This window comes from Ipomoea nil, unplaced genomic scaffold, assembly GCF_001879475.1.
Source record: "Ipomoea nil cultivar Tokyo-kokei standard unplaced genomic scaffold, Asagao_1.1 scaffold2541, whole genome shotgun sequence".
Lineage (NCBI taxonomy): Eukaryota > Viridiplantae > Streptophyta > Magnoliopsida > Solanales > Convolvulaceae > Ipomoea > Ipomoea nil.
The window spans coordinates 297,898-308,364 of record NW_017618969.1 but is presented as its reverse complement, the minus strand read 5'-3'; the positions used below and the strand labels follow the sequence as shown (position 1 = coordinate 308,364).

The 10,467-nt window shown below is 34.8% G+C and overlaps 1 protein-coding gene across 5 annotated transcripts; it reads left to right on the top strand.

Annotated features, from left to right (window-relative positions):
• Positions 1-2,085: 2,085 nt before the first annotated feature.
• On the top strand, positions 2,086-9,141 carry LOC109153809 (KH domain-containing protein At4g18375). 5 transcript variants are annotated; one of them, XM_019301668.1, is made up of 8 exons: positions 2,086-2,228; positions 2,779-3,376; positions 3,644-4,135; positions 4,821-5,060; positions 5,149-5,427; positions 6,104-6,159; positions 6,282-6,381; positions 6,769-9,141. In XM_019301668.1, exons 2-8 carry the CDS (start codon positions 2,801-2,803, stop codon positions 6,898-6,900), a joined length of 1,875 nt encoding a protein of 624 aa, XP_019157213.1. In that variant the 5' UTR covers positions 2,086-2,228; positions 2,779-2,800; the 3' UTR covers positions 6,901-9,141. The 5 variants fall into 5 exon arrangements, with proteins under 5 accessions (XP_019157213.1, XP_019157217.1, XP_019157214.1 ...); XM_019301672.1 differs by having other exon boundaries at positions 2,087-2,228; positions 6,285-6,381; XM_019301669.1 differs by having other exon boundaries at positions 2,226-2,317.
• The last annotated feature ends 1,326 nt before the right edge of the window (positions 9,142-10,467 follow it).

The window sequence follows — 10,467 nt, the reverse complement described above, 5'->3', positions numbered from 1 at the left end:
GTAGCCATTCTGATTTGCCAATAAATGATCTGCAACACTAAATGATCTGCAACTCTAAATTGAGGTTTCAGTAGCCATTATAATCTGCCAGTAACCAAAATTGGGGCTCAGTAGCCAATTAAATTAAATAGCCAAAATTAAATGCAAACTGGATTTCATTCTGCAACACTAAATATTTCATTCTTCAACACTAAATGCAAAAAGCAAAATGTAAAATGGAATCTCAAACTACAAACTGGTCATTTTCATTACAAGGTCAAAAAATGATTACAATCTCTAACTACAAATTTTGGATACAAGCACCACAATAACAATTAATAGAACAACACAGCCCCTCCTCAACACTTCATTTTGTTTTTTCATAGTACTATAGTCATTAACAATTAGTTCTCTCACACTTTCAATTTCACACTTCAAAGACACCAACAGCTTCTTTAGGTCTTCTTGCTCACTTTCGCCCCTCCTTGCACTGTGATCCTTCCAAAGGAAAAAGCCACAACCATTTCCATCCTATACAACTCAATTACCCAAAAAAAAAAAAATTACAAATAAAAAACAAAAACAAAAAAAAAAACAAAAAAAATTCCAGAAAATTAACAAACCCTAAATTTAATTTTAAAGCAATTGAAAACTCAAATTCATTCGAAAATTCATAAATCCATACCTTCTATCTTTGACATCCGAAGAATTACTTTCCCGAGTCTCTACTTGTGCAAATAGGAGCTTTCAACCCACAATTACAATAAACACTAGGCTCGTACTCCATGTTTACTCTCACTCGTGATGAATTCGAGGAAGATGACATCTTGTACCCTTAGTGCGTCGTCGGAATTGGTTGTGCGTCGTCGGAATTGGTTGTGCTGCGTCGTCGGAATTGCTTTGCGAATGGGAGAAGGGAGAGCAGTGGAGTGGATCGTGCACAATTTGTGAAAGGGAGAAGGGAATAGAATATTAATACTTAAAATTAGGAGGATATATTACAACTAGGCGCCACATAAGCTTATAACCGGGAACATATCATCAGGTTTACCGGACAACCTTTAAAAAGGCTAGATGAAAAAAAAATTGGTTTATGTATCTAATCAGCACTTATAAAAGTTCAGGGTGCGGGATGAATAATCGCTTATAGTTCGTGGTGCGGATTGACACTTGAGCCTTTTTTTTTTTTTTTTTTTTTTTTTTTTTTTTTTTTTTTTTTTTTTTTTATCTTGAATTGAATTGTAATACTTAGTTAGGAATTGTAATACTTACTCAGTTGATGAAATGGACCTTGTTTCGTTTAAGCTCACTGATCATCCTAATAAAGTAGCTTTCTTTCTCAGTTTTGATCCTGATCGAAGACTACAATGGATCAGAAGATTCCTTGCTATCAATTAATCATTTTATGAACATTGTAACTTGCATTGGATTGTTTTGAGTATTTTGTGAAAAATAACATATGTTATGCTTCTTTTGAATATTGTTAAATGTTCTTTACAAAAGTTTGTTATTTATATGACTATTTTGTTTTGAGTATTAATCACTTGATATGACGACGATGACGGTAATAATAATAATAATAATAATAATAATAATAATAATAATAATAGTAATAATAATAGTAATAGTAGTAATAGCAGTAATAGCAATAATAATAATAATAATAATAATAATAATAATAATAATAATAGCAATAATAGCAATAATAATAATAATAATAATAATAATAATAATAATAATAATAATAATAATAATAATAATAATAATAATAATAATAGTTTTTGTACAAGGGCATTTATGTCTTTTAAACATATATTCTATTCCTATTCCTTAACCAACCAAACATTGGAATACAGTTCCCAATGTCTATTCCTTTAGCGAACCAAACAACAGAATACAATTCCTATTCTATTCCTTATCTATTCTATTTCCTATGGAATAGCATTCCTATTCCTTCCAAATTCATTCCGTGAACCAAACGGCCCGTAAGTACAAATAAATATGTGATTCACTACAAATAAATTTATAATTTATATTAAAAATATAAATATGTACGGAGTATTATTAAAGATTCATAGGTAACGTGGAATATAACGTTTTCCATAAACAATCTCTCCTATAGAGATACATCATACGTGCAGACACCCCTACCCGACCCGACACTCCACCAGCGCATTGACCTAACGACATATGCACGTACGCATCAACATTCAGATTACGCCATTGCTCTAGGCTTCACTTCGATTGAGGTACGATTCTTCTGTTCTTTGATTTTGAAGTGTTTGTAATCGGTCAATTTCCCCAACTTGTGCGCCTTCCTGCTGAGGTTTCATCTGGGGTGGGTTTTCTGCTATTCTCAGTGTTTCTGCGTTTGTCAGCTTACTTATATTCTACGTTTTTCATTATATATGCAAGTAGCAGCTCGCGTGTGTAAAGATTGTGGTTTTGGGGTAGATTCAGTTCTCTCCTCCCTGTAATATTACCGTTCTGCGTGTACATTGACGTGCTTTTATTTTTTACTACTGTATTTGCTTGTGATTGAGAGGGCCTTGAATATTTGGCTAAGATTGATGTTTCTTAATAACGAAGGAGTGGGAAAAGTGAACTGTAATACGGACTGATGAAACTGTTGGGTTTCGGTGTATGGTGGAGCTAAACATTTTAAAATTGAACAAATTAAAGGATTCAAGGTTTAATTTTGTTTGTTTGTTTGTCATGAGGATTGAGGGGTTTGTAATAATACTTTTTTTTTTTCTTTGTTTGACTGACATATGTTTGAGTTTTTTTATTTGTGATTAGTTGGGCAATTCTGTACTGCTAGATGGGCGAGACTGGGAAGCGATTCCGCAGGGATGATGGGGACTACAAGAATCAGAGAAGGAGGATAGAGAGAGATGAGAAGGGTGATGCTGAGCTGGTTGTCTACAGGATTTTATGCCCTGGTATTGTTATAGGAAGTGTTATTGGAAAGAGTGGAAAAGTCATAAATTCCATTAGACAAGATACCGGTGCAAGGGTCAAGGTGGTGGATCCATTTCCGGGTGCTAAGGATAGGGTTATACTCATTTACTGCTATGTAAGAGAGAAGGAAGATGTTGAGATTGACAAGGAATTCAGTAACTATAGGCCGCTTTGTGCTGCACAGGATGCTCTTCTTAAGATGCATGCAGCAATTGCTAATTCTATTGCTTCACTTGGGGAATCTGACAGGAGGCGGAAGGAAAGGGAGGATTGTCAGCTTCTTGTTCCTTCTAGCCAGAGTGCAAATATCATTGGGAAATCTGGGGTAACCATAAAGAAGCTGAGAAGCAAGACAGGGACAAACATCAAGGTAACTGCAAAGGATGCCGGTGATCTAAACCATTCCTGTGCATTGGAGTTCGATAATTTTGTGCTGGTTAGTATTATTCACTGTAATAAATAGTTTCTGCTTTATATGCACTTTGAAGTCTTTTATTGTGATTTTAGATCTGGAAAGGTGCCTCTTGAATCTTGAGGCTACATTTTCATTTTTTTTTTGTTTGTTAATTTTAAATTTGTTTTGTTCTGTTTGATTTCCTTCTGTCAAATAATTAAAATTGCTATTTATAGAAAATTTGAAACTGTACTTCACTACTTCGGTTGTTTATGGATGATTCATGATGTGCTTTGTACTTGTGCCTAGATTTCCGGTGAGTCAGAAGCTGTAAAGAAAGCACTCTTTGCAGTTTCTGCAATCATTTACAAGTTTGCACCTAAAGAAGATATTCCTCTTGATACCACCATTCCGGAAATCCCTGCAAGTATTATTATACCATCAGATGCTCCTATATATCAAGCTGCCGGCATTTACCCAGGCGTAGATCCTATTGTCCCTACCAGGCCTGTTTCCTCTGTTTTAGGTCCACATGTACAAGAGTTTCCAGGTTATCTGGATGCAGGGAGCACGTGGCCAGTTTACTCATCTGCTCTTCCTGTTGTTTCGGGTCAGACTGGTGCATCTCGAACCGAGGAGTTGAGGATCAGATTATTATGCCCATCCCACAATATTGGGCGTGTTATTGGCAAGGGTGGAAACTCAATCAAAAGCATAAGGCAGGCTAGTGGTGCTCAAGTTGAGGTTGGTGATGCTAGAGCTGAACGGGATGAGTGTATCATCACTGTGATCTCTCAGGAGGTATTGTCTTCCATATTGCATAATATAGGATATCTTCCTTGCTGCCTTTCAAAATTAGGGGGAATTGACTGAAATTGGCAAAAATGGGATAAGATGGACACAAATAGGTAATTCTATAACTTGGACAAAAAATGGCAAAACTACTTTGGTGCTAATGCACTTTAGTCGAACTTTTCCCTCAAATGCATGTCGTAAATGCAGTTGGGCCTGATTTTTAAATTTTCACCACCATGATGAAATTTTAGGGAAAGTTTGACTAGCCTAAGTAGTTTTGCCTATTTTTGTCCATCCCATTCCATTTTTCCCTATATCAGTTAATTTATCTTAAAATTAGTGAAGGTGGAAGAAAATTCTTCTATTTTGGAATCCTTTTGTAGGTATTTTGTTCATAGGAGAGCAGTTCTCACTTTCCATTTGATGCAAGGATTGCACCAAAAACAGAATTTACCATGCACTCTCCCCCACGTGACCTATGTTCTTCTTAAAAGTGCTTCTTTTGGGGTCCATAGGACCATATCCTCAAAAGATATTTGCTAATCCCATGCTCATACACCATAACTGTTATGTCAAATTTTCTATGTTCCATCATCTACTTCATCCTACTCTATGATTTTTTTTTTTTTTTTTACATCAACATTACCTTCTTCCATTTGGTTTAACCACTCCCATGTATGGCCTTGTGCAGTCAGTGGATGATCTTAAGTCAATGGCAGTTGAAGCTGTGCTATTGCTGCAAGGAAAGATAAATGATGAGGATGAAGACACTGTAACTATAGGTCTTCTTGTCCCGTCTAAAGTTATTGGGTGCCTTATTGGTAGAAGTGGTTCAATCATAAGTGAAATTCGAAAAAGAACTAAAGCTGAGGTACGGATCTCAAAAGGCAAGAAGCCCAGGTGTGCAGATGCAAGTGATGAACTTGTTGAGGTTTGCATTCGGTTAATTTATTTTCTATTTGACTTCTTGCTTATTGTGAATCTTTATCAGTATGTTGATGCTCAAGTTGCATATTTAGGTGGTTGGGGAAGTCAGCAATGTTAGGGATGCACTTATCCAAATTGTGCTGAGGCTCAGAGATGATATTCTCAAGGACCGAGAAGGTGGGCATAATTCTTCTTCTGGTGCTGATCTTTTACACACTGGTGGGGCTCATCTTTCAGTGCCTTCAGTTTTACCCAGTATTCCTCAAGTAGCTTCTTTGAGATATGAGCAAAGTACTGAAACTGGGGCTGGGGCTGGGGCTGGTGTTGGGATGCTTTCTTCAAACAGCGTTTATGGACATGGATTTCTATCGGTATGCCACATGCATTTTCTGAATTCTTTTCTATTTCACTCATTGTTAAATCATGGAATATCAAGGTGTTCTTAGTTCTGTTTATATTTGATTCTTTGATCCTTGGTTGTATTAGTTTCCTTTTAGTTAGTCCATATTCCATCCTTAAAGAAGGCCTAAAAGAAAAAGGGAAAGCAGCAAAATGTACATGGACGAAGTGAAGAATGATTGGTGTTGATTAGTACCATATTTTGTGTGTAAAAAGGAGTATAAAATTTGTTGGGGAAAATCTAGATCATATTAAGTTGAACTCAGAGGATTGTATACTATGCGGTCATATAATGGTATTGGCTACTCAGTGTGGACAGAGAAAGGTTATCTGATATTCACAGCAATTTCCTTTTTATTTCTTCTGCTCCTTAGAAAATTGAATTCCTGATGTATAGATGAGTTTAACCATTTTGTAGTCCTTAACTATGATTTTAGACTTCCTACTTCCTACACAACATTATATTAAAATTAGCTTTAATTTTATGCACCTATGACTGAAATTATAAAAAGTGGCTAAACATTTAAAATGTCTTTATGTTCAAGGAGTGATAAAAAATGTTACTATCTGTTCAACATTTTTCCTTCTCAATTTAATTTCTTGTTAAATCTTTTTTTCATGTTTTCCTACCCTCTTTTGTGTTGAAAGATTGGAGACAATAGCCATGGATTGTTGTCATCCTATTCACCTAAAATATATGGCAGGTACTATACCTTACGTTCTGGTATTGGTTTATTTTATTTTTGTGGAATAGTTCTTTGGTGCTCTCTCTCTCTCTCTCTCACACACACACACACACAAGTGTGACAATGGCTTGTATTTTCAGCAGATTACCTCCACCCTCTACCCTAGAAGTGGTTATCCCTGCTCATGCTGTTGGTAAGGTTATGGGCAAACGTGGAACTAACATGGACAACATTCGAAAGGTGCATATTTTACTGTATTTAGTATCACCTTTTCAGTGCTTTAATTATTTCACAAATAAAAGGTTCATTATTTCCTATAAGGGTCAGGTTTTCTTTGCTCAATCTTCCACAGCTAACGAAATGGTTTTAATTTTTTAACTTTGGATAATTTCACCTAATCATGCATGTGTGGCATAATGTTTGTTTCCATTTTCCTAATAAACTTCAAATGGAAAAATTTAACAAATCATTTATGTGGATGATGCATTATTTTCTTCTGAAATTGGACCTTGCACATTATGCTTTCTAAGTTGAATGTTTGCTGGTCAGACATATAGAGTGGGAACCTTATTTTCTTGCAGCTATAATCCTTTTAATTTTCTTATTGACGCATTTATTCTCTTCCAGATATCTGGAGCATCTATTGAGATCACTGATTCCAAATCCTCCCGAGGTGATCGTATGGCTTTAATATCCGGCACACCTGATCAGAAACATGCTGCTGAAAACTTGATCCAGGCATTCATAATGGCCACTTAGATTCATATTGGTGTGTCTCACATTTGAGGTGTCCTTCAGCTTCGTCTCTATAATCTATTAGGTATTTATGTTGAAGAGAGGATTGATTAGGATTTTACTGGAATCCTGTCCCTGCTGTAGGAAAGCCTGCAGCTATTATCCATTAAGTTTGCCCACTTTCTGTCACCTAAATAGGTTCTGGTGGTGGCATGTTGCCAGCTAGTTTTTTCTCCGTCTGTGGTTCCGTTAGGATTTCACTGGATATTTTCTTTTCTTTCATAGTGTTTTAATCAGTTCTGACCTTGGCTTTGCCTTCAATCTTATCTTCAACATTGTCATGCATTCAAAGTTAATGAGGATCATATAGCTGTTACCATGCTGTCCCTGCCATAATATGTGGCTTCTGGTCTTTTTCATTATTCTTTATCATCAATCTCTTCTAAAATGTCTTCCTACATGTGGTTGAATCGTGCTGGTTTCGTTTCTCCTTGCTGTGCTCTTCATAATTATTCTGGCACAGGTTCATATCGATCTCTGCTGTTGTGTGCAGGGAGTACTAAGACTTTTGTCCTGATTGAATACCCTGCTTGGCTTTAGAAGGCCTCCACAAGGACCACAAATAAAATTTAATACTCTTATGCTTGACTTATGAAGGTTTTGCTTTGAACTTTGCTACTAACTTTAATTAACTTATTTCGTTTTTATAAGCTTCCTACAATTTCCATTACCTGTTTCTCATCTGTTGTTTATTGACTCATCGTGTATTTTACACTGGATCCATTTTACGACTCCATATATGATTTCTAAACTAGAAAGAGAAGGCATGAAAAACCAAACCGTTTCCTTTCTTTTTTGTTATAATCATTTGCCTTCTCATTTCCCATCCTTATCCACCTTCACAAACACTAAATTTAGCTTCATTTTAGAACTTCCAAAACTGGGTTATTTTGTTATACTCTGTTTTGGTAGGATGATTATTAAAACAAAAAAATCAAATGTCACATTCATTTTCTATCTAAGTTCTGCCCCATCTCGTGGATACCATTGTGCCTTTCTGAAACCTTTGATGCTAGCTTTCTTTGGGCTCAATCCACATGCACTATAGAGTTCAGTTAAATGTTTTTGCTTAATCTGAGGCGTAATTTATACCTCGAAACAATATCTCTATTATTTACCTTAGAAGTATATGCTCTTCAAGCTCTGAAGGACCTGAAGCAAGAACTAATCTGTGTCCGTATTCTTTCAAAACTTTGGCTCTTTCTATTGTAACAACGGCTTGTTTTTCTTCAAATGTGTCTGAATTGTAATGATCTTCAGATTGCTAACTTTCTTCCTCATTAACTCTCTAGTCCCCTTTTCTATTTCTTCTCTCTGTGAATGCCCTCTCCCCTTTTCCCATCCATTTTCTGTTTCTCTTATTTCTCATTGTATGCTAGTATCGTACAAATTTAATATTCTAGGTTTATTCTCTGGCTTGAGACCTCATCATACTAGGAAAAGTAGCTCTTCTCGTGCTAGTGTTAGGTTCGGTGTCTCATACTCTTGCCATGTACTCAAACTGTGGTGGCTACTATTTCAGATTTAGGAAGTCGCAAGGTAGGCATTTAGTGCTCACTTTGGTTCGAGCTTTTATTTCTTTTAAACAAGCTTCTGGGAGATAATTTTTGGAAGATCTCTCTCTCTTGTTGAACGTGATTAGGTAGAACACTTTCTGGAATGTGAAAGATGGATTTCATTAGAATATTACTCTCCTTACCCCCTCTTTATTAGAACTCAACTGTCCTCAATTTGCTATGGTCTTCTCTGGTGTTCGATGTGCTAGGAGGATCGGCTAATATCAAGTATTTTCCATACTTTTGCTCTATAGTCTTACTTTCCAGGTGAACTACAAAGGTCTGGGGGTTGGGAGCCCCTGCAGATTCCGGGGTAGGTGATCTGCTTCGTTTTTCCTTTTCTATTCCCGATTGCAACAATGTAGTGTCAAGGAACTTATAAGGTGGTATTGCATACATTTTTATTTGTTAGGAGGCATGTAGAATTAGGTGTAGTCGTTCATATTAGTTTGTGATTAATTTTTCATCGATTGCTTGACTTCGAAAGTGCCTGATGCTTTTGTATTCAAGACTAGCAAACTCAGTGGAGATGGATTTTTGTTTTGTTTTGTTTTTTTGGGGTCTTTATGTGTTATGTATGCATCTATATTTGATGGGATACTTGAATTTTCTTACATTAATGTCAATGACAGGCACTCTATGTTGGATATTGATGTTATTTGCCTGTTTAACATTTTCCAGCAAAGAGTTATGGGTTTAATGTTGCAGTGTTTAACTGTTGAAGTATTTATAGACTTGGGTTTTAAATCAGCTTAATTGGCGTGAGTGGTTGTGCACTCTCATCTTTAAGAGAGGTCGAGAGTCAAACCTCTTCTTGTGTGGAAAAATTAATATGAACAGTACTTTGTCCCTTAATTGGGTTGGACTGGTGCGAACGAGGATTAGTCTGAATATGGTACGAGCTTAAAGGTGCCTTTTACACTTATAATCTATTTAGGACACATTGTGGTCTAACAAAAAAAAAAAAAGTTTAGGTTTCAAGAAATCTTGAATTTTGTAATTTCACCATGTTAATGTTATCTCTTGCATTGATTATTAAGTATAAAAATATAGCACAAGTTATGTGAGAAAGAGGGAGTGTTGTATTATTGAGTACAAAAATATAGCACAAGTTTTGAGAGGCCGTTGCAAGTATACAAAGATTGAGAAGTTATACTCGGGAAATTTATTAGCTTCAATCTTAGTAAACGATGAGAAATATTACTTAAATTTTTAATTCTAATTTTTATTCCCAACTTTATGAGTATGCACTTTTCTTGGAACTCAGATAGTAAAAATAACTTATCATTGTTTATCACATCAAAGAATAAAAGTAAAAGAATAAAATAGTGATTGAGAATGAGAGTTTGCCTAGTATAATACAAGGTTATTAGTTTGCATAATACTGATTAATTTGTTTATTATGATAATATATATAGGTAATTATCATATACTATTTACCATCTAAATAATTTGTGGTAATTATTAACTTTATTTGACATCTAATTTATTATGGTAATTAAATATAGAGAATCACTTCTTACGACGATTAATTATTTAAAAATAATAATAATATCAATTACCCGTGCACTTTCTTTGATTACTTTTGAATAAAATTTTAAAAAATAGGGTAATTAAGGAATTAATACTTTCTGTAATATAAATTTTATCTAATCAGTTATGGAAATTGATAATACACATATTACGTCCATACTTAAAGGAGATTAAAAAAAATTATGATAATTATTCCAATTCACAGATTATTACGTCCATACAATTATGCAAATTGTTCCAATTTGCAGATTATTACACATAAAATTATGCTAATGCTTACTTTTGAATAAAATCTTAATAATTATGGTAATTAATAAATTAATTCACACATTATGCTTTTATTAAACTGTTTTTATACTTACCTTAATATAGATTTTATCTAATCAATTAAGGAAATTAATGGTACACATTACAAATAGACCTGGCAATTATGGTCACGACT

Coding starts and splice junctions, on each gene's coding strand:
- LOC109153809 (XM_019301668.1), top strand. CDS start 2,801: ATGGGCGAGACTGGGAAGCGATTCCGCAGGGATGATGGGGACTACAAG. Junction 3,377..3,643: donor AGTTCGATAATTTTGTGCTG/GTTAGTATTATT, acceptor ACTTGTGCCTAG/ATTTCCGGTGAGTCAGAAGC. Junction 6,382..6,768: donor ACATGGACAACATTCGAAAG/GTGCATATTTTA, acceptor ATTCTCTTCCAG/ATATCTGGAGCATCTATTGA.